We start from the raw sequence: 25,813 nt of genomic DNA, 5'->3' as shown, positions 1-25,813 counted from the left end.
ATATAACCATCATCATTCAAACTTAAAAAAAAAAATATCTACAAACTCCCTCTTAAAATGACAATACCTTTACATGTTAACTATGACATACCATTAGTGGTTCCCTTTAAACTGACCTTATCACAAACTGTAACATATTGTTGACGTCACTGATGCCCCACAAACGCTAAACACAGCACTCCAAAGTCTCACCTCTGTAACTTTGTAGGGCCAAACAAAAGTTATGATATATTTGAAGATGAAAAACATAGTAAATTTGAATATTTTGTACTGACTTAATATATAATAAATTTTGTCCAATTGTAAGATTTGTCATGCTTCAGACTTACCAAGGAGCTACCAACACTATACTTTTATTATCTTCTATAAAAGGTGTCCCATTTTTAACTGAAAATTAAAGACACTAATTAATTCAAATATGATGGAGTTCCTTTGCTTTGTAAACAAAGCCATGTCTTATTTGCTAGGAAATTCAATAAAATTCTTCTAAAAGTATGTCTTTATGTATTAGTACACTTTTAAATCATGATACCGTTAGTTTTCTAGAACTTTTTTGCTTCATCAAATCAAAATGGCAGCCATTTTCTTTCATGTCATAACTTTCTTATGCTCAGTGTAAAGATATTGACAAATATAATACCTTGTGTAATTGAAACTTTATCATCAATTTCAACTAGCAGTGAAAAAAACTCTGGAAAATTGTTTTATGTGACAATTTCTGTACTTACATCAAACATGAGCCATGTATTTTCATTAAGGTTTAAATATTTATCCATGTTAATAACATAAAACTGTCTGTAATAATTTTCAAACATTATTTTCCATTGTTAGTGAATGTTTTAAGTTTACCTATTGTTGTAAATAATGATGGATGGCTATTTAACATCCAGTTGAGATTAAATGCATATTCAGAACATGTTAATTTGATATGAATATAAACCATGCTTTGAACTAGACTGGCATGCAGAGCTAGATTTTCAACTTGATTCTTTTCAAGGTAACTGTCTGCAGGAAGACATATCACCCTTCCCAAACAAATTATTCTGACTAAGAGGCAACCAGTCCTTGATCTTACTTCTCAATGCTGTGTGCTTAGCGGAGAAGCAGCAAATACTAATGTTCTAGTATTTTGTTGGACTGGGCCAATGAGTGAATCCACGAACTCCCACAATTGATGCAAACACACTACCAGGAGACCACCAAGGTAGTTACTTGTTTATTGAAAATCTACTGTTCTTCAAACTAAACATAGATCATTAAATTATGATTCAGGTACAAAGAAAGTATGACTTAGGTTATACAAGGACAAAAGATAGCAGTGCAATACTGCATGGAATCTGTTACCATTGGTCTTTCGTTGTTGAAATGTCATCAAAAGTAACTAGAAAATATCGTCTGATGTAAAACATGAATAATGTTGACAATCAGTAGCAGTTGAACAATTCTCCTATATGATGCAGCTTTAGCTATAGAGAAATTTTAGTAATGATGTGTTGATTTAAATGATAACCATGCTTACCTATATTCTGTGGTGTTGATGTAAAAACCATTGTATATTGCTGGTAAGATGGAATACTGAGTCCAAGACTGAAAGGAAACACAAATATTAAGATTAAAATCAATTGATCAAAGTTCTTAAAAAAAGACATACCGTAGAAAGGCTTGTATAGTTCGCACTGGTACATAGTCCGCACCCCCTTCTCCCCACGAAATTTTAGGTAAAAAAACTTTTTGTAATTGTTAGAAAAGGTCTAATGTCAGTAATGAAACTCCGGTAATTTCAAAATCCTGTGCGGTCGTTTGCGGTATTTTCTTGGAAAAACCTGTTTTCCATCATCAAACAGAAGCTGAAACTGCTTGTAAATGATTCTAGAACGCTTCATGATTGTTAAAATAAGTTTAATTCACTTAAAAAACAATTTAGAAACTTGTGTATGTTTAAACAGGAAGTTTAAAAAGCACATGTAAAAGAAGAAATTAACCGGTGAGAGTCGAAATCCGTACATAACAGATATCACTATAATACGACTTTGAAAGTAAAACAGTTCCATCCTTTTGTAAAACAGTCTTTAATATATCTATCACATTAATGTTTGAAGGGTCTTAAGCTAATAAAAACCATATTAGTCTGTATGAAACACCAAAACGGAACGAACAATAACCGATTACGTTTTGTAGTTTACAAATTCTAAGCTGGTTTACGGTTGTCTTTTTCACTATGTTTGTATCGTTTCAATCAAGCAGATACCAGTTTATTTCAACCAATGCATTGAAAAGAAACGAGAAATTTGTAATGAAAGGTTTTTAGATTTATCAGTATTAATTTGATATTGAATAGAAATAACTTATTAATATGGATGAGTTAAAATTATTAGTTTGAAAAATGATAAGAGCGCTCTCTACAATATAAATAACAAGATGGCGGAACGTAAACAAACCACCTCGCCCGCGAAATTGAAATTTTTCTCTTATTTCTTGCTTATTGTACTCTATAGTCCGCACCCCGTCTGGAAGGTCCAATTTTGGAGAATAAAACCGCGGACTATACAAGCCTTTCTACGGTAGATAATTATGACCTAAGTTCACCAGAGAGCAGCTATATAGGAATACCAATACGAATATGAATACTTTATTAAATCCAATTAAAGAGCCTGTTTCAAGCATATACATATATATATATATATATCTAGTATTAATTATACAGTAATTTTAAAGATATATTACACTGAAAATAAATAAATGAATAAATAACTATATATAGCTATCCTCTCCATACAAGATGGTGTTTAAAAAAAATATATTAGAATAAAGAAATACAGGTAAACACAGTAAGTTATATATTAAGAAGACATCTCTAACAAAAAAGGGTTTCATTTCCTACATACTTCAATAATTTACACTGACAAGCTGGTCTTTTGTATTTAACATGCCAGGTTGACAACTAAAAGGCACTCCTTTAACTCATAAAGCTTTTAAACAATCAAAACATCATGTATCTCATGACCTTGTGTGACTTGAATTTTGATTTCGTATATCATTTAATGTCAATTCAACCTACTGAAGTTTTAATATATTTGTAGGTTTTCTGTTTCGCATTACCTATATATTATCCTACCTGAATGAAGTGTTTTTAATGTTTCTGTAAAAATAATGTCTTCTTTCTTGATCTGTATGATTCTATAAATAGATAAAGAACAAACATTATGATAACTTCAATATAATTTTTATCAAATCAATTTCTTTATCACACCTACATTGTCAATGCATTTTATTTTTAAATGTTTAATTAGACTACATATAAATGACCAAAAAAAAATACAGGGGAAAATGCAAAGGGGTGGTTTTGTTGAACTAAGTTTTTAACCATGACTTTCAGTGTATGTTGTCTTCCTTGTTTACAACACACCTTCTGGTAGTGATGAATAATCATGTTAAGTTTTATCACTGAACTCCAAGGTGTTTTAAAGTTAGAGAGTGGAAACGATTTCTGTTCATATGCAAAGGGGGTTCTAAGTTGACCATGATTTTAAGTGTTCAGTTTTCTTCCTTGTATACGACACACCTTGAGGTATAGAATGAACATATCTTAACTACCTTGAATTTGGGTATAGCATAGCATTTTTGAAGTTTTGTGTACATTTATTTTTGAGATTGTTTAATAATGGACAAAAACCAAAATATTGCAAACAATTTCTGAATGTACAGTAAAACGCTTTTGTATCAACTTACATTGTCAGCAGAAATTACATAGGTAACCATGGAAGCGTCACCAGTTATACCATCTGTCATGTTTTTTCTCAGCTGCAAATATAGCAAGAACTCATTCAATTTTACTTTCTTCCCCTTATGAACAACATTTCATTATTTTAACTTTACACGGATTTGCTTCCTCACTAGTGATAAAACAATTTTACCCTTGAATTTTATTTATCAACAAACATTTATATTTTTTTCTTTAAAACAAAACAAATTATATTAACAAGTTTATTGGTCTATGTACTGTTTGTTCTCTATCAAACTTACTGATTTGATAAAAGCTAATCCAATTCAACTTTTCTGACAAAAATTTCAACTATATGTCCTAAATGTGAATATCTTCAATTGGTGCAGGTAACAATTTCCAAAGGAACTAACTACTTAAAATTCTAGACCACCTTTGGGTTCCCACCATAAAAGCTACTCTTCTAATAATCTAAATTTTCTACATGTTCTGTTGGTTCCAAATATTTTCTAATGGGTAATTTTCAGCTATGAAATGAGGTGCCATTTAATGATAAGGTCAAATGGTGATGATCACTGATGTTAATGGAAAGCTAAGAACAAAGCTGCATGACATTGTCTGACATTAAGTGAATGATTATCCTTTTCTTATCTCTAGCCATTTTCACAAATGAGAACAATATTTCAATACATATACTGATCTTTCCATCTGATCACATGTGTGATACAAATGGCAATATTGATTAACTTTATTTAAGCATTACATTCCATTTTTATACCATGGATTATTCAGAATTCTAATATGATAACCTATATATCATCATCCAGTATAATCACAGTATATCTAGTTTTGGCGCAAACGCATTAATACACAAAATTGGCTGTTTCATGTTACGCCAACCTTAGTTCACTCCATTTGCGACAGTAAAACCCACGTGTTACATAGGCCAGGCTTCATATACAATAAGGTTATCTCTATTCTAATGCAAAATAAACAAATCAGTCCATTACAGTTTTTATTTCGGTGTAAAACTTCATAAAACGAAAAATCTGTGAAATTATGTTATCGCCTTTGGCAACTAAATAGGTGACATCATATGTATGCTTCCAGCTTTAAATGTAAACACCAGGCGTTTTCGCCTCAAGATGTAATAAAATTACATAAAAAGAACATTTTTAGGTGCAAAATGCGAGTTTTTTAATTTATTAATGAATAATACAATATTATCAATATTATCAAATGGGGGTAAATCTGAACAGCCAAAACAGTATCATGTGTATAGATACGGCTTTCACGGTTGACAAAATTAACGTATTTGTCCTATTAGAATAGAAATAATTCATGGCAGCCATAGATTTGTTTTGATTTAACCATGGCTCGGGATAATATAATTGAATATAAATGCCCAACCCATGGTTAAATGAAAACAAATCTACGGATGCCATGAATTATTTCTTAAAGATGCAGACATTTTTACCCTTTTAATATATGTCAGGAAATCTATTAGCACCATGATGATTTTTTTTGAATATTGAATTTGATTTTCCTGTTTTGAGTAGTGAAATTTACTATCTCACTTCTACTTATTTTTTTTATTTTTTTTCTATAAGAGAAGGCATGATAAGAGTAATTATTAGATTCTTGAAATTCCAAAATTAGTGAGATTTCTCAATCTTTATCAATCATTTTAATGATTTAACTTTATTTGATCAAAAATGATGAAAGAAATTAGATGCCCTAAAGCTAATATGAAATAAATATTCAAATATCTGATTGCTTATTTCTCAAAGACTGTTGACCAGTCAACATCTATAGGATGTTGTTTTCATATAAAGAGGTCAAAAAGAGGCTTCATCATACCTTCTCCATTACTTCAAACCACTTTTGTAAAATCCACAGAAACTTTAATTATAAAGCAACTTCAGATTGTTGTTGTATAAAAATGAACATGCTTCATGTATGCAGATATTGCCATGCAGAAAAAAATTATTAGCCATTGTATAATTAGGTTAAAGTAACATAAGATATTAACGATCGGATAATTTGATATAAAATAACCAAGACGTTCACCTTCCAATATATGCTGTTCTAAAATAAATGTACGGTGGCAGCTGTTCAATATTCTTGAAAACAAATCAATATTTTCATTTAAGAAAACCTTCCAATATATAAAAGTGATGCACCTTATCTTTATATAACAATGCATAAGTTTAAGGTCTATTACAATCTCACTTTTATGGGTTTTGTTTTAACACTTAATTCGTTTATGCTGTTTACCAGAATATTATGTATAAGACACACAAGGACTATTTTTCATTCTTAACACATGGCTAAAACTAACATAGATAGAATATATTTTGTATGATCGCAGTCCAATGGTAAAAATCTTATAATAAAAACAAACTTTAATGTTTAAAAAATAGAATTAAAGAAATACAAACCAACTCAATTTTTATTAAATTTTATTTGTCAGCAGACTGTAAACAACATTTTGGCTATTCAAAAGCTTGATCTTATGTACTTATACATTTTTCTGTAAACTTTTACTTAGCTTTTAGAAAATCAAGTATCAATTTATCATAAATATAAAAAATAAAATTTAAGTTTAGCCCCATTTTTCCCCAAATACTAACAAAAAAGTTGGTTTATACCTTTTTTTAAACAAAATATTTCATCAAACACATGTATTTAGCATAGTTGACAAAAATGAGATTGTGAAATGTGGAAGAGATGAAGAAAGAAGTCTGAATGTGCATTTTAAAGTTTGAAGTCAGTGTTTGTTAGTCTTCAAATTAGAGCTTGTAAATTTTTAAGGAACAGAAGGTAGATTAGATATTTCATTAAAATCTCTATGTACAGTGACACTGGACTATTTCATCCTTTCTGAAGTATTTTCACCTTCTACCGATCCCTGACAGATTTTCCTCTTATAGCCTTTATAATTAACTAAATTAGGTGAACACGGAAACCCAATATGAACCTGTTATGCAATTATTTTCTCCTTCAAAAGCTCTAATTTGAGTGACTGTAGAGACATAGATTCTAAAAATCAGCAGAACATTTACTGAATATTTGTGCTCTGATTTCATTCATTTTCTTTTTTGAAGATGTTCTATTTTTAAAATGCTAACTATACCTTGTTCCCAACTGATTTAGTCTTTAATACAAGACATACTTTATAAATAATACATGTACAAAAAGACCATGATTAAATAAATGCACACAATCCCTTGTTAAACTGTATCTATCTTCCTATATTTGCTAATCAAATGAGATTCATAAAGTATTCTATATTTAACCATTAAAATTATTGAGGTATAATACTGACATTTTGTATTTAGACATGTATTTAAAAAGATTGAACTATTTCCAAATATTGCCGTCAGTTTTTTTACTTTGAAATAGTTTTTTCTAGTATGAAATATATTTTCTTTCTTCTTTATTAAATCTCTAAGATAGCTGCATGTGCCTATGTTTAAATACCTGTACAGACTTATTTCAAATAGCTTATATCAAATATTTCTTTACACTGATTCTATGAAGGTTTTACATAATGATATTTTTATGCTTGCATTAGATTTGCACAAATATATCTTCATGACTGTTTGTTACAGGGTACTAATAAAATTTTTCTTTCAAGACAAATAGCTGTCAAAAAAATCTTCATTTGACTGCATCTGTATACTTTCATCTGAAATCAAATCTTTTTTTATCAAAAAACTGATTTTTATACATAATTGTTCAGATCCTGTCACATTGACTCAGTTTCAGTTTCATTTTCATCTGATGTGATCAAACAAAAACAGTCTTTTCATCAGTCAAAATAAATTTCAATAATCTAAGTAACCACATAGACCTTGGAATATGGTCTCAGTCAATACAGATTAGTAAAGTTCAGTCAATATTGATTAGTAAAGTCTATATAAAACTCCTCAAACACTTTAATTCTAATATTAGATAGTTGTGAAAACAATCGTTACCTCTTCCTTCTCCTTATTTTCTACTTCGATGTCTAGAAAATCCATATTTGGTGGGTCTTTAAAATCATCCTAGAAAAATACAATAAATATAATGTCATTAATGATTTATACCATTCAATTAAACAAATAATAAATAAATGATTTTTCAAATCAATTTGATAAAAAGACTAGCTTGACATTCTCTTTCATACAATTATTTTTTTCTTCCTAAATAATGTAATGTTGATGCTGCTGAATTTCTAGTTTAAAATAAATAAAACTTACATGAACTCTTAACTTAGGATGGAACATCACATAACCATTCGCATTAATAGCAAAGCTGTATCCATTTGGGCCAAGCTGAAATATTAATGAAAAATATGACAAAACCATTTTCATAAAGCAAACCATGAACATCATATCAATAGCATATTGATATAGGAAAATAATGCTAATAAAGTTGATGCTGTCTGACAGTCAAAATGTGCTTTGTGCAAGAAAGACATACCAAAAAACCCGATTTCCAAAGAAACATAGGCTGCCTTTATCATTTCTTTAATCTGCTTAGAGTATATGAACTACCAACACATGGGAGTAACATAATTTGACTATTTTGCTATAATTAATTTCTACAAGGTGGCTTTCAGACCCAAATCCAGGATGTCTCTGAAACAGCTTATTTGGGGGTAATAACGATCCAAATTTAATAGCCAATATTCAATTTGAATCTCGACTTTAATGGTCTTTAAAAGTTGGGGGTTTTCAAAGGGGGTTTGTCTGAACCCCCCTCCTCTGTCTACAGATATGTTTTACATGATGTTGTATTTCGTTTCACTGCATTCAAGTCTAATTAAGATAACCTACTAGACCTTAAGCTGAGCTTGAATTGCTCAACAGACTTAAAGCTGCCAATGCAATATTTGAGAACAAAGTAGACGTTCAAGGAAGTGAAATGGAGACAACTTTCTTACCTTCCATACAGGAGTATACTTCTCCATCTGAGCTGTAGTCACGTCAGTTCCCATCACTCCTAGTATAGTTTGATTGGCCTGTAAATAAATTAATCAGATTGAATTGTACTAGATATTACAATGTTAAACCTTGATTTTTTTGTTTTAGTAACATTATGTTATTTTATTAAATAAAGAGACAATGGCAAGCCATTTTACTTTTATTTCATTATTTTAAAGTGACTGCTTTATCACATCATTTTTGCCTCAAAATTTTCTGCACAAATGACCAATTCATGTAAATAAGCTATATATAGGATAGCTTCTCTCTTCAGCATATAGACGGGTCTTTCTCATTATCCCCCTTAGTATTGCACATGTCCGCACGAGGTCATCGATGTCCGGTCGCCATTAAGGTCGTGAAACATTGTAAACATTAGAGAAAGCACGCTATCTGAACACACATAATTTTATGAATGATCTGAATTATTAAATTTGATAATTATCTCATATTAATGAGATAACACATTGGTATGCAATGTTGACGTTTGGACAAGAAGACTTCATAGACATGTGTGTAATTTACTAGGGATAATCACAGTTGGAAAGGCAAACAGTGTTGACTTGTTTACCTTCACATGTTAACGTAATTGCTTGTTATGTAAAAAAATGTATTACCCCAGGAGTTCACTTCAGAAGACCCGTAATTCCTACTTTGATAAGTCCAGATGCTTCTTATTCGATACAATTTAATAATAAAAAGTAATGAGCAGGTCTATGATTACCAGTATATATATATGATTTAATATACAATTATCTTTTAATTTTCACTTGTTCATAACAACAATAATAAAAAGAAGACCAGCCCTGAGGAATTATCGTCTCCAAGCTAGTTTAAACACTCACATTTAATGACATCCAAGACAGGAGATTTAGTCCACTGTTCATTGAAGAGTTTTGATGATTTAATCTAACTTTTATTGTTGGGTTACAGTCTCATTGACATATATCACACTTCCTGAATTCTCTCATTCAAGTCAAATATGGAAATCAATTAATTAAAATAAAACAGTCTGAAGGTTGAATAAAAATGTAATAAAAAAAATGAAGGACGAAAAACACAATTTACAATGTAATTATATTCAATCCGTATCTACATTGACATCCCGTATTAAATCTGATCTCAAATTTACCAATGCGGAACAAACAATAAGAATGTCATCAAAATTCTTTAAAGACTACACTGGTACAGTTCCACTTAAAACTTTAAATACTTTCAGTCTACGAATAGCACGCTCTACATGTATTCGTACATGTGCAATACGTCTAGTAGTTGTGACATCTTCATTTGAAAGCTGGGGTTTGCATTTTGTAGATAAAGGAATGTTTAATTTTACACGACGAAGAAAACGAAAATCTTCAATTGTAAATCCACGATCTGCCATTACTTCGTCACCCGGCAATACATAGTTTAAAAATCCACTCTTTTCCACAATAAACTTGTCACTAGTTCTTCCGCCAAAATTAAGCTTTGGAAATAAACATGATTTGTCCATGTGGAGATATTCCAACAAAATATTTTGCGATATTGTGCGACTTGTAATTACTGAAAGTTTCACTTCTAGTTTCAAGTTCGTAGGTCGTTGTATAAATGTTTCGGCACAGTCTATTATTACAGTGGTGCGAGGGTAATTTTCTCGGAAAGATTCGGGACAACATGCTTGTATTGTTTCCCTCGGCAACCATGCAACTAAATCCTTTAGTTTTTCTGCAAGCATTAAACATTTTACTAGCTTAACTTTTGAAATTCCAAATCTACGAGCTGAGTCATCAAACAGCAAGTTTAGTTTAAGTTTCAAAAACACTGGTAGTAACTGGTCGGCGACTTCAAGTTGAAAGTTAAATGTATTTACTGCTGACATAACCTCTGCTAACGTAAAGAATACTTCTGTACTTACACTAGTATATAACAAAGAGTCACTGTCCGTTACAATACTTATTTTTGCGGACATAGCGCTACTTTCAATTTTGACTTGAACCCGGCCCCTTTTCTTCAGTCAACGCCGTATTCGTTTGAGTAAAGGTATTCTGTATGTCCGACCAGGGTTTTGAATACATGTGATCCTGTGAAATCAAATAATCAGAATCGACATATTGTGTCCCAACTGATGCCGTAGGTGGATTAACCACATTAAAATCAAAAAAAGCTTCTGGAAGCCAAGCTGGAAGCAGTTGAGAATTAGACGGTCCTTCAGTCTGATTAATGTCAACACTCGTCTCGGTACTACTGCTTTCTTCCAGTAAACGTTTTCTTTTTCTACTTTCTGGTTCTTGTCTCGACAGTTTACGTCTACCGGGGGTTGTCTGGCTTTCATACCCAAGATTTAATTTCGGGAAAGGATTTTGTTCCGTCGGAGCTCCGTCTATAAAGTGATCCGAGCATACGAATACTTGCTTTAGAAGTGTTTTTCTATTTAAAGCTTTAATCCACTGTAATCGTTTTGTCTCATTAGCGGGCATAACATGTAGTTTAAATGGAGCCAAACAAGAACAGTCTTAGTGATTTTGTCCATATAATTCACAAAATGATACGTTCCAATCATTTAATTTACGACGATTATTAGAACATCCATTAACAGCACAAGAATTTCCACCCCCTTTCCTATATTTTTCGTTATTTGCCATGGTCATATGTACATGAAATATGTGAAACAAAAACGTTATAAATGACCGATAATTATATAGACTATATAGATTATTGATTGCACGTGCGTTATCATTCACGAGTGCTATGGCCGACGTACCACGTGACCTCTTAATGGCAGCGCACATGTTTTTGAGATAAGACGTGGATAAACCCGTCTATATTATGACTAAAAATGTTGTAAAGATCAGCTTTGTACGGTGTTCTAGATTTTCATTTTTTGTTGAGTCTCCTCAGTGATCTTACAGTCTATAGACCTTTCAATACACTTAGTCCTCAGCCATCAGAAGAAAATCACAACCCTTCCTGTTATTCGCAATGTCACAAGGAACAACATTTGATGTCACATGGCAGAACATTTGATGTCACATGGCAGAACATTTGATGTCACAAGGAGAACATTTGATGTCACATGGAAGAACATTTGACCTCACAATGAAAAAAATTTGACCTCACAATGAAGAACATTTAACCTCACAATGAAGAACATTTGACCTCACAAGGAAGAATATTTGACGTCACAGTTTGATACTGTCTAGAACATTCAACATAACAGTTTGCTATTAGTTGACTAAACTATTAAACTTCTGGACATCTGTTAGTCAGAGAAAATTTAAGGGTTACTCTGTAGTGCAGTTTATCATGAAAAATGTCTCCATACCTGACGATCAGCATTATCAGTCTTGTTGTAGACAGGTAAAGTAACAGTTGTCATCATCCCCAAACCCTACAATGTGAAACATATTCAGAGTAAGAAAGGCACATCATAAATGTCTTCAGTCAACATGACTTTATAGCACCATTTCATTAGTTTTTCTCATTAAACAACAATTGTTATTCAACTTAATTACAAAAATTAAATGTTGACCATAAATACTTTTCAATTTTTGAAAGTTTAAATATTACTAATTTCTTTAAAATGCAGTGCATCTAAATGACAAGAAATCATATTTAATCAGAAATGTTTACTATTTGAAAACAAACATGTACATAATTATAAAAGAGACAGAACTTTATTAATTACTGATAATATCTTATCTACAGATTTATATGTTGAATAGAAAAGCAAGGTAAGTTTATCATGTTTAATCATTATAATATTTCATTTGCTTATTATTTACATAAACAAAATAAAAGTACAAAACCAAGTGTACAGTTGTCATTACTCCATTACTTCATATTATTATCTTTATATTCTTCTTTATAATAAATCAATATCTGTTCTGCAATAATATAATTAATATAAGTACATTTTTAACAAAACAAAAGAAAACGAATGCCAGTTAAACATGAATGCTACCATGCAGAACTTAAATGCAAAAATCAGTTTAAGAATTAAACAAACAAACATAATTAACATCAGATGTTATGTTCTGATCAGGTTAAGGAAATCAGAGAATACAAGTAAAGAAAGAAGGTATAAAATAAGAGGAGTAGAAACGTGTGGCTGTGATAGGCCAAAGGGTGCAAAATGGGCACAGAGATTGTGTCAAAATAGTTTTAAAATAAAATGCTTCGCTGGGCGCAGCTTGATACGACCGCAGAGGTCGAACCCTGAACAGTTGGGGCAAGTATGGACACAACATTCAAGCTTGATACAGCTCTGAATTTGGATTGTGATTAAATATTTGACACAGCATAGGTTTCTGACACAGAAAGAATGTGGTCTAAGAACTTCAATTTTTTTAATTTACCTATTATGGTCCAATGTCCAAAATCAAAATACATGGTTAGATTCAGCATATCAAAGAACCCCATATATTCAATTTTTGTTGAAATCAAACAAAGTTTAATTTTGGACCCCAACTTGGACCAACTTGAAAACTGGGCCCATAATCAAAAATCTAAACATATGTTTAGATTTAGCATATCAAAGAACCCCAAGAATTCAATTTTTGTTAAAATCAAACTAAGTTTAATTTTGGACCCTTTGGACCTTAATGTAGACCAATTTAAAAACGGAACCCAAAATTAAAAATCTAAATACACGGTTAGATTTGGCATATCAAAGAAACCCCAATAATTCAATTTTTGATGAAATCAAACAAAGTTTAATTTTGGACCCTTTTGACCTCAATATGAACCAATTTGATAGCGGGTCCACAAATAAAAAATCTAAATACATGGTTAGATTCAGCATATCAAAGAACCCCATATATTCAATTTTTGTTGAAATCAAACAAAGTTTAATTTTGGACCCCAATTTGGACCAACTTGAAAACTGGGCCAAAAATCTAAAATCTAAATACATGTTTTGATTCAGCATATCAAAGAACCCCATATATTCAATTTTTGTTGAAATCAAACAAAGTTTAATTTTGGACCCTGATTTGGACCAACTTGAAAACTGGGCCCATAATCAAAAATCTAAATACATGTTTAGATTCAGCATATCAAAGAACCCTAAAAATTCAATTTTTGTTAAAATCAAACTAAGTTTAATTTTGGACCCTTTTGACCTTAATGTAGACCAATTTGAAAACGGAACCAAAAATTAAGAATCTAAATACACGGTTAGATTCGGCATATCAAAGAACCCCAATAATTCAATTTTTGATGAAATCAAACAAAGTTAAATTTTGGACCCTTTGGACCTCAATGTCGACCAATTTAAAAACGGGGCCCAAAATCCAAAAACTTAATACACGGTTAGATTCAGCATATTAAAGAACCCCAAGAATTCAAGAATAAAACCCCATTGAAATTGATCAAGAAATAAGCAATTTATACAAAGTATCTTCTTTTGCACAATACTGTGAAATTGAATATTTCTTGCTATTGTGCAATACTGTACAATTGACAATTTCTTGCTATTGCGCAATATTGTGCTATTGGATATTTCTTGCTATTGCGCAATACTGTGCAATTGAAGATTTCTTGCTATTGCGCAATACTGTGCAATTGAAGATTTCTTGCAATTGTGCAATACTGTGCAATTGAAAATTTCTTGCTATTGCACAATACTTATTATATAATAATTTACACATCCTGTTTGGTGTGTATCTCCTACCATATCATTATTATTTGCTTTTAAATATTAATCAGAAATAACCAACTTAAAATGGAAAATTTTAAAAGAAAAAAAAAAGGAAAAAAAGAAAAAAAAAAGAAAAAAAAAAATCCCCCCCCCCCAAATTTTTTGAACCCCCTTATGATTCATCACCCCCAAACTCAATCCCAGCCTTCCCTTTGTGGTATGGTACCTTGCAGTACAATTTCAGAGAGATCCATACACTTGAACACAAGTTATTGTCTGGAAACTAGAAAAATGCTTATTTTTGGCCCCTTTTTGGCCCCCAATTCCTAAACGTTTCGGGCAATTACCCCCAAACTCAATTCCAGCTTTCCCTTTGTGATATGGAACCTTGTAGTACAATTTCAGAAATATCCAAACACTTACACACAAGTTATTGTCATGAAACTAGAAAAATGCTTGTTTTTTGCCCCTTTTTTGGCCCCTAATTCCTAAAATTTTGAGGCAATTACCCCCAAAATCAATTACAGCCTTCCCTTTGTGATATGGAACCTTGTGGTACAATGTCAGAGAGATCCATACACTTACACACAAGTTATTGTCTGGAAGTTACAAAAATGCTTATTTTTGGCCCCTTTTTGGCCCCTAATTCCTTAACTGTTGGTACCATAACCCCCAAAATCAATCCCCACCTTCCTTTCGTGGTATTGAACCTTATGGTAAAATTTCATGGAGATCCATTCACTTTAACTAAAGTTAGAGTGCGAAAACCAATGTGTCTTCGGACGACGCCGGACGACGCCAGACGACGACGACGACGACGACGACGACGACGACGCCAACGTCATACCAATATACGACCAAAAAATTTTCAATTTTTGCGGTCGTATAAAAATCACATACAACACTTATCTCTTTTTAATGACAAAAGTAAACAAAAAAAAAATAACACTGACTATAAAACCAACCAAACATTATCTATGTAATGATTAATAATTGACCCTTTTTATCATTAATTTATCTTTCAAATAACAGGAAATTTACCAATTGATGAGTTTGTCTAATGCTTTGTAATAAATATGTCTTGACAGCTTACTTTTGTTTTAAGTTATTTCTATTTAAAAATTTTAATCTAACTTTTGAAAATGTCTTATATGCATCATATTAAAAATAGAACAGTTTTCTGATTCCAAAAATTAAATCTTGAAAATATTTATTCCAAAAGACAGCATATGAAAACTGGATTATTTAAAAGAATCTTTCCATTCAAAGGAAGCAATCTTGAAACCAAAAGGCTAAGATTTATCTTCTCTGTTTGGCTGGTCAATTGTAAACAACAGAGGATACAATTATATCTACTTAATTTCTCAACAAAGAACTTATTCCATTCAACTGGATATACCAGTAAGTCAGAATAGATGTTGGACCATGTAAAAGTCTGGATATTCTGTATAGCCAAGGGTCTACTCAGGACTGGAACATATTCCTTCAAACAAGACCAGTTAGTCAAGGTTAAGTAATATAAATTAAGGTCATTTGTTATGCACAAAAAGAGTGACAATGGCTGGGTTGCTGTTTATACAAACATTTACTTCAGCATGCCTTCAATCTGTTATTCTCTGGAATGTAATATCTTTTACTATCAAATGTTGCCAATGAAACATTTCCATATAAAATATCAATTTTTGCAAATTTTCAACAAAAAAACGGAAGAACATGCTATTATTTTGGGAGTTTCATCTTTAAGTTTTGGGTCAAACAAAATTTGCAAACTCCCATGCTTCTTTACCAAAGGGTCTACTCTACTACTCCATTGTAATTCTTGAACATAATGATATGCTTTTTCTTCTATAATAAGGGGCAAATATTCCTGTAGAAAAGTAAATAAGTTTTGTTCAATATGATTTAAATTATAAATCATATTTTGAAATGATTGTACATGTGACCTCTTTATGTATTATAAGTCATAAAAACTAGGCTAAATTAAAACGATATGAATGAATTAATTAGCTTGTTTGTTGATGGATTCTAATGGAAAAGAAGTACATGTATGAGTCCCTTTCCCAATTTGAACAGATGATTGGAGGTAGATTTGAACCCAGTTGAACCCCGCAGCAGTGTTCATAGGCTGACAGTATTTCTAACGTAAATTTTTTACCAAATATCTATCAATTTGGACATCAAGGCAATCAGGACGTAAAAGTAACTATGCAGGTTATTTAAAAAATATTAATCAAATTGTGGGCATAGTCAAAATAATGCTGGAAATTCCAAAAGAAAAATGGTCCCTTTTATTTAAAATTCTATAATAGATTTACATCTCATAGGATATAGATATTGGATTTGATTTTTTTCTATAATGTAATATTGATAATCTATTAAAAAGGATAAATATATCATATGGAAAAATGAGTTAGTTTGAAAACTATTTTAAACTACACAATATTTCTACAGTTTGTGAATTTTTGCCATATACATAGCTATTATCATTAATTCTAGGACAATCCTGTGTTGGCTACATCTAAACCAAAATGATGCACAAGGCAAAAGAATGTTTCTTTCATTATATGAACACATATTACAGTAGAGAAGATTTTGTCAATTGTTCTCTCCCCTTCTTTTCAATCTAAATAAAGTATACTTTTTGGTGCAATTTGTCATGTGTTTTTCAATGAAATGAAATGATGAATAAAATAGACTTGTGGATAACAAAGGTTCCAGAACCAATTGATTTGCAGAAAACATACCAGGTGAGACACAAAGTAGATATAAGAAACATTCTTATTTGCCCAACAGTTGGTCCCTAATTAACAAACAGTCAACTGACTAATCATGACTGATTTAAAACTGCTTTGGATTTTAAATGGTTTGTGATAAATAATTTGTTAGCTATTTTAATATGCTAAAAAACAAATCTCTTTTTTTATATAGAAGATGAATAAAGTAATATAGTATATATAATTAATGCCAAAGATTAAAATGCAGCATGTTTAAATGTTAATTGACTGTTTGGTTTGTACAATCCCAATAGTACATGGGGTTGAAGGTTAATGCCAAGTCCCATGTATGGGATGAAGTAATACCGTTTTATCTAGATATACTCTTGACCAGAGTGGACCATCTGGCTTAAAAGTTTTGGCAAGGACAAAAGTGTACTCCTAGGAAAAGTAAAGAAAACAACAATACAGAATGTTGTGTGCATGGATGAGAAACAAAACACTGATGATTTTTTTTATACATTTGTGCTTTTGTATATATGTATACAGCATAGTATGTACATAGTTAAGCCATTAGCATAACTAAAATTATTAAACATGGATTGATGTATCTGTCACATTGGGCTTATTCGGAATGTAAAGACTGATTTATACTTTGGTCCTCAATAGCAAGTTATAAGCTTGCTGAATTCCTAAAAAATAGCTTTTTTTTAATGACAACTCCTCAGAAATTGTCATCACTGAAAATTATTTGTACAATTTCTAAGCAATGACTGATTTCAAAGTATAAATGAGCCTCCAGATGCAGCAATAGATGAGATATAACAGCTATCACCAGAAATAAATAATTTCTGCATAATTTATTTGGATTACAGCATGGACTTTAACATGTAACTCTACTCAGGCTTTGTTATGTGTTATGTGTTTTTGTTTTTTTTATTATTTTGTTGTTTTTTTTTTGCTTTGTTGTGTCTTTTCGATTAAAAAAAAAAATTGATGCCCCCTCCGCTACGGCGGGGGCATAAAAAATCTGAAAGGAAACAACATTTTAATAATTCCAACAATAATTTTGCTAAAATTACAAAAAAAAGAATTAATGAATATAAGATAAATTTCTCTACCCCGAAATTTACAGGAAAATAAGAATATAAAGTGTTCAAACTTTATACCGTGCTTCATGCATAACTGAATTTACAGTTCCCCTTATATAGATAAAGCTTCAGTGAAATGCTGATTTTCTACAATGTCATTGCTAAGATATCAAAACAAGACTTTTAAAAAAACTGTGGTCCATTAGTCCAAATCAAAAAAGAGATTTTCATCTCTGAATTTCACTTCAGTGCTTAAATTACTTTTCTTTGCCTTCTGACAACTCATTAACATTGGACAATACATTTAAAGCCTAAATCAAACAGTCATTACAGTTGTCCAGATAATGGTCAAAACTTCTAGGTACCTAGAGTTACCCAGTCTGCATTCAGGAGTGGCCTCTTCTTGGGGGTAAGTCAAGTTATAGTAATAATACCTTGTCTGAGGACCACAGTGGCTGTTATTGAAAAATGTCATGCTCACTGTTTACATTTAAAAAACAGGAGCCTCTTTAATAACATTCATGAAGTTAATCAACTTGTTCTACGTTTACCTATTTTTTCTTTGGTATTCAAAAGTCATGGCCAATGTGTGTGTGATTCCTCACAATTTCTATTTAGAAAACATTTTAAACAAATTGATTTCCTATAAATTCATGAAAAAATATGTCATTGCATTAACAGTTGCTAAAAGATGATTAACAGTTGGTTTAATATATTAAACAAAAGCTCACAACTGTAAAGCCCTTAAATTATCAAATGATCGACTCCATGAAAACCTGTCAACCCGGAATTATCTCCCTTCCTTTGAAATATCCCTTACATTAGATAAAATTTTACAACTCTGTCAACCCATCAACAAAAGTGCTTATTGGTCTAGTTGATACAGTTACTTTAACATTTAACTACTGTGAATTCAGAAATTATTGCGATGTTTTTATTATTGCGAAAAAATGCAACAGGGTTATAATCGCAATAATTTAAACTCGCATTTTGAAATTTTTTATATGAATTTAACAGGATTTTTCTCAATATCGCAAAAATTAAAATCGCATTTTAGTCTAAAATGACTATATTTCAATAATAAATGCACGCAATAATTTCTGAATTTACAGTAACTGTTCCTAAGTGCATCATATAAACGACTCACTGCATATGACCTGACATATGATGCAAAATTAACTGTCTTAAGTTGTCTGAAATTTGTTACTGTGCAGTAGACCAAAACACTTTATTTAACAGATAAAGTTTTCGAACTTTTTGTTTAAACTGTTGTTTTAAAAGACTATAATTCACATCTTGGCTATGACATAAAATGATTAATAAATGTAGCATCAAACCTGTAATAAATCTAAATCAATCTACGTTTTACATGTAATATGTATTACAACTCTGTATATCCTTCACCAAATATGTGAATTATTAATTAAAGCAATCTAAAGGTGATTCCATATAATTTCATCCCATCATGATTCATACTTATATTTCAATCAAAACTTATGGTTCAACTTAACTTTGAAATTGAATGTATATCGCACGTGCCATTTTCTTCATACTGCGATGACTGCCTTCAGACTCACAGAGATGACAAAATTTAGTTCAAACACTAAAAATCTTTTTTTTAGATATGAATGTTTCACGAGTGTATACAAAAATGTTTTACAAAATGAAAACATCTAAAATTCAATTCTCATGCAAAAGGTACCGACTTGGGATATCAATATTCCCTTAAGGAGAAGTCCAATACTTGTATTATACTTCTGAGAAAAATCTTTTAAACCATGATGAAAATCATTAAATATGGGACCATCTTAATATGATTACTTATTGATAAAAATATCTGTACCAGTCCGTCACGGTACACGCTATTCCATTTCTTGTCATGCCGATTTGAAAGCACAACAGGGCGAGCTATTACATCTACATAACCCTGTAATAATTGTTTCATAAATTTTCACCTCTTGTTAGATAAAAATCACACTACTAAACTGCACAATGTTTTTATATCATTTGTCATACTGTTATAACCATTTCAAAAAGTTTGAAAAGTTGAAAGAAACGAAACAAATATGAACAAAAACTCTAAATAACTTGGTTAATTTGTAATTTATTTGGTCATATAAATTAAATTAACTGGTTCTAAGATGCATTGAAATTTATCTCAAGGTCTAAAATTGTACTGTGAAAAATATAAGAGCAAACCTATATGTTTAATATTTTGTCCAGTTCAAGGTTACCCCTTTGGTATTCTAATATTAGATTCAAATAAAAATCTGTTGATGAATGCTTATTTTCTGTACACAAATAATTGTTTCAAAGGAGGAATCGGTTCTGATGATATAAAAACAATGGATGCAATACACATCCAATCATCCACCACAGCAGGAAATACTCTGACATAATTTAGGCATTGTATTTCAAAACTGTGACTTTTTTCACAAAAAATCTTGATTAAAATTGTTTGTAAGTTATACTGAATTGTTCTTGACTTGTATCTATGCTCCAAGGATTTTTTTTAAATTAGTCGCAGATATCACAGAACCAATTAATTAATCTTATATACCATATGAACACAAAAGTATTACTCCTGGTTTGCCCACTTTTAATTATACCAATTATCTATTAGTAAAGAAAACAAAAAAGACAAAAGGTTTAATGAGCATACAATTGTATAGTCTGTTCCAACTTGGGTATATAGTTTATTAGTGTTTTCTATATATTTTTTATTTTACATTTTCATTTGTATAGAAAAATAATAAATAAATCAAATATTTTTTCTCTCAATAATTTAATATCAATTCAATCGATTCATTTGTGTACAACAGTTACTAATGATTAAACATTGACATTCAGTTATAAAAGGGTCTTAATTATTCCATAGTTTTTGAATCATTTTCATATAAATACATCAATACAAGTTGTCTTTTATTGCAATCATAATTTATATAATATATGAATCAAGTTTATATAAATGCATTGCATAAGGAAATAAATAAAGCTATATGGTAAAATAAGTAATATGGGGCACTATATGTATAATGATGGGAAATGCAATCTTTTTTTATATATTTATTTCAAAAGTCACAAAACAATATATTAACAAAGTCAGTAATTACAATATTTCACGAAGTTGTTCAGTTAAAATGGAAAAGATGGGGTGCTGCGTCAGAGTAGTCTATCACGATCAGTCCTTGTTGGTATCTGTCTTTCAGTAGTTGGAGTCTAGTGTCTATTACTCTGTATCTGCGTCTTTTTGGTGGGCGGAGGACTCCTCCTGCTGCATACTGGATAATGTTACATTCTGTCAGTACCTGGGTCTTCTTCAGTTACTCAATTATCTCGTACATGTTGGGGTTGACATGTTGGAGTCTCTTCTTAATTTTGATGTGCCATCCTTCCAGGTGATTGGTGGTGCGTAGTCCTTCTGTGTAGTAATGGTTCCATAGAAAGCGATATCCTTCAACCCAGAACTCTGTCACGTCATCAGTAAATGATGTTGTAGCGGGTATGTTGTCAGCTTCACCAATGTCTTCTAAAGTTTTAAGCTAAACAGCCTCAACAAGGCGGGTTGGAAGGTGTAATACCAACATCGATTTCCCCCTATTAGTCTTTGTAAAATTTGCACTTTTTAAAAAATTGTGCATAATTTATCTGTGTTTCAAATAAAGAAATACTTGGCATGAGTAAAGTTTTATCCTGTCCAGTACTATGGTTGCTGTTTAGTAGTCAGTAAATTCTGTTTCTGGTGAAGTTGTAACTGATGTTGGTGTGTCAAATGTAAAGCTTTTCAGAACAGTATATTTTTTAAAAATAAAAAAAAAAAAAAAATTGAATAATAAAGAGAAATTTAAATGACATTTATTCTAATCTTCACTTTAATTATTTTACTTTTTTACTTTTTTTTCAGAATGTACCAACAATGAAAACTATTCGCTGATAAAGTGTAAAAATAATATACATTTTCTATACACACATTGGTCTATTTTTTACTTGTTTTTTTTGTTAAATACAATACATTTTCCTGCTAAAAACTTTATAAAATATAAAATATTTTTGCATTTTTCCTTGATTTAATAGCAGATTGTAGTATCTTTTTTGAAATTTTACAGGTAAAATAAAAGGTAAAAAATATGACTATAATTCAGAAATAAACTATAATTGTTAAAACAACAAATCCCCCTATGTTTACATATGCATGTAATTAAAAGTGGGCAAACCAGGATGACACCAGTTTCAATGACCAATACCACTTGGTTTATTCCCGATTGTCCCACTTCTTAAAATTTTAGAGTTCTGATTGTCCCACATGAAAAGTTCTGATTGTCCCACATTATTTTATGAAGTAAAATGTTCTTAGATAAACAATGTAACTGTTGTTTGTTTTGCTAAATAAACAAGAATTAATTTATTGCACATTTAATATTAATTTTATAGAAGTTCAAAAAAAATGTTTTTTAAATCATTAGATTAATGCACTTTTGATTAAAAAAAAATTATTTCTGATTTATGAAATATATCTACAATGTTACGTTATTTATAAAACAAATTTCAATACCGTAATTTTAATTACATTTTCTCTATAAAGTTTTTGAATAAATAATGCATGCAATTTAAAAAAAAAGGTATAAACTCATTTACATTCTACACTTTACACGATCTTGTTGATGGAGAGATTTTTCCAGAAGTCTTTACAATTTAACTAGGGAAGTCAGAGGACATTCATACAACATTCTCTGCACTATTGAAGACTGCTAACACCCAACGTCAGATTCACCTGAACCCAACAACTTCCTTTTTTTTGATAACGAAGCTGTTGTCTAGAATTCTGCCAGATCAGCCTTTCTAAGAATCAATATCAAAGGTTGTTTTTCCAATATTCCCAGTGTATTTGCCATAAAGTGCAGTCAACAGGACTCGTCACCAACTATAAAGAAGAACCAGACTTCCAAAAAAAAAAAAGATGTGGTATGATTGCCAATGAGACAACTCTCCAAAAAAGACTAAATGACACAGAAATTAACAACTATAGGTCACAATACGGCCTTCAACAATGAGCAAAGCCCATACAGCAGAGTCAGCTTTAAAGGTCCCATATGAAAAATGTAAAAAAATTCAAACTAGAAAAACAACGACCTAATTTATGTACAAAATAATGATCGAAAAACAAATGTGTTACACAGTAACAAACGACAACCACTGAATTACAGGCTCCTGACTTGGGACAGACACATACAGAACGTGGCGGGGTTATACTTATTTGAAGGCGCCAATCCTCCCACTAACCTGGGACAGTGATGTTACAGTACAACATAAGAATAAACTAAAAAAAATAAGTTGAAAAAGGCTTATCTCATCAGATGGGTACAGACAGAAATACATCTAACAAATCACAGAGTGGACATGGACGTGGATGGCTACTTATACATCCCCACAACAAAGACACTAAGTACAGATCTTAGAGTATTCGCAGTTACTGACAGCTAGTTCAAAGCCAATAAAAACTAATCAAAAAAATCATGCATCTAAGACTAAAATTTTATGATTTCATATTATATTCCATGTTTGATGATACTTCAATTGTACCTACTACATGTATGTGCAAAATATAATATGTTAGTATTATTATTTGTTCATGGTGTTTTTCATATTTTATAAGTTACAGTGATTAGTAACTTGTAATTAACTGACACAGACTATAAAAACAAATTAATCACTATCAAAACAATTCCCAATTGTCCCACATTTAAACTTCCCAATTGTCCCACAAACATATTCCCGATTGTCCCACAAAATTTCATTACTTTTTTACCTGTAATTTCAAAAAGTGGGACAATCGGGAAGACCACCTACCACTTACATCTAATTTTCTATAACCTTCTACAAAAGGGGATTAGATTTTAGATTAATATTAATAAACAAACATGTCATTGAAAAATACTTAAAATCTATAATAACTGACTTAAATAAAAATGTGTTTGTATTCAAATATTAACATTTTATATGAATGTTTGAACTTTCTATCTTTCAATCCTTATTCTTACCTGTACTCTAGCTCTGATTGCTCCCATAGCTGGAATTTCTGAAAATTTACCTAAAATAACAAAAAAAACATAAATCAGTGAAGCAGTTATAAAACAAGTTGAAAAAAGTAAAATAACAAAAATACCGAACTCCAAGGAAAATTCAAAACGGAAAGTCCTTTATCAAATGGCAAAATCAAAAGCTCATAACACATCAAACGAATGAAAAACAACTGTCATATTCCTGACTTGGTACAGACATTTCCTTAGGCCAAAATAAATTAATAGTGTGTTTCCTATTTCACCTCCAAAAAAATTAGGTAGGGTAGGTAGGTAAAACATTTTATTTTATGAAAACATTTTATTTTTTTTCTATTGACGACAGTAGATAGAAGCTCCAAATCAAATCGTTTGATGTGCCTGCTTCTTTGATATTTAGAATAGTAATTAAATCTACAGCTTTTTTATTTTTCTGTTTTAGTTCTGTGTCAGAAATATGAAAATAAACTTAAATGAAAATTTTATGCATTTCAATGGTCATAATAGGAATATGTTCTTGCTGATTTATTATCTTAAACCAAAAATGGCAGTGAAATATCTGGCATGGTATGTTGTTATGTTGGGCCTTGTTGAACTTAACAATGTAAATGTCACACAGAGTATACATGTGGGAGCAGATAAGTAGCCCTTAAGAACACTGTGAACTGATGCTAAGCAGCGGTTAATTAAGATTTTTCGAGGGGTAATACTCTGCCCTTGCACCCACTTTATTTAATTTACAGATGTGTTTTGATGTTTGACAGAATGTGATCTTGAAGAGTGGGTGGTTATGACAATATTAAAATTCCAGGTTTTGAGAATGTGAAATCTTTGTCTTAATTATAATCTACTGGTCAAATAAATTGCAGATATAAATATGACATGATTTTTTTCAATTTCTTGTATAAATTTTTATGGGACCAGCCAGAGAAAATACTAGGGAAAGCTTCTTTTCTTTTCCCCTTTCTCGTTCCATGTTGTCTGCCCCCCCCCCCCCTTTTTTGCCATCATTAACTAAAAAGCAATAACAGTCGTTTATGTTGCGTCCTTAGCCCAATTCTGCATAACATTCGTAAGAGCGTTTTTTGCAACAAATGCTGGATAATCAGGATTGATTTTAGCAGTAAATAGAACTCATTTTACTCTAAAATTGTTTGTCAATTAACCGACAAATGCAGTCTTTCCAACCTGAAACAATTCTGACATTTGGTCCAAAGAAGCACAGGTACAAGACGAGATTTTGTTAATATATGTATATACACTGAATACACTAATCATTATATATACAAATATTCAAAAAATCTCGCTTGTACCTGATCAAAGAAGTTGAGCAGAATGGGTCAACTTCGTATTTTTTTCGTCTATAGGTCCATCATGTGTTCTTCAAAAAGATTCATCATATTGTAATTATCCGAATCGATGTCATTATATTTTGCGTCCATGTGATCACATTTCGCATATTTGACAGCTTATACGCTCCACTATTGCTGAAAAGCCATGCTTGTTTATTTAAAATCTTGGTCCTTGAAACGCTTTACTTATCCATATTGGTCATTATTAACAAACGTTTTGAAGATCTACAGTATTCTAAACAAATAAACGGAAATGGACAGACTGAAAAATCTGGATTTTTGAATTTTT

The 25,813-nt window shown here is 30.9% G+C and overlaps 1 protein-coding gene across 4 annotated transcripts in view; it reads right to left on the bottom strand.

The window, feature by feature from the left end:
* LOC127727905 (voltage-dependent calcium channel subunit alpha-2/delta-2-like) overlaps positions 1-25,813 on the bottom strand; it is an 88,844-nt gene that overhangs the window by 30,126 nt on the left and 32,905 nt on the right. The window contains exons 14-24 of one of the 4 annotated variants that reach the window (XM_052235061.1): positions 24,155-24,204; positions 19,960-20,043; positions 11,996-12,061; positions 8,652-8,729; positions 7,966-8,040; positions 7,702-7,770; positions 6,858-6,878; positions 3,730-3,801; positions 3,116-3,177; positions 1,520-1,587; positions 330-387 (exon numbers count right to left, since the gene is read on the bottom strand). In XM_052235061.1, coding sequence (XP_052091021.1) covers positions 330-387; positions 1,520-1,587; positions 3,116-3,177; positions 3,730-3,801; positions 6,858-6,878; positions 7,702-7,770; positions 7,966-8,040; positions 8,652-8,729; positions 11,996-12,061; positions 19,960-20,043; positions 24,155-24,204 — 703 coding nt within the window. Of the gene's footprint in view, positions 1-329; positions 388-1,519; positions 1,588-3,115; positions 3,178-3,729; positions 3,802-6,857; positions 6,879-7,701; positions 7,771-7,965; positions 8,041-8,651; positions 8,730-11,995; positions 12,062-16,097; positions 16,179-17,391; positions 17,467-19,959; positions 20,044-24,154; positions 24,205-25,813 lie in introns of all 4 variants that reach the window. The other 3 variants (XM_052235073.1, XM_052235064.1, XM_052235082.1) reach the window with 3 other exon arrangements.

This window comes from Mytilus californianus, unplaced genomic scaffold, assembly GCF_021869535.1.
Source record: "Mytilus californianus isolate M0D057914Y unplaced genomic scaffold, xbMytCali1.0.p SCAF_1, whole genome shotgun sequence".
Taxonomy (NCBI): Eukaryota; Metazoa; Mollusca; class Bivalvia; order Mytilida; family Mytilidae; genus Mytilus; species Mytilus californianus.
Note: the sequence above shows the minus strand (reverse complement) of the source record. Positions and strands in the feature narration are given on the sequence as shown.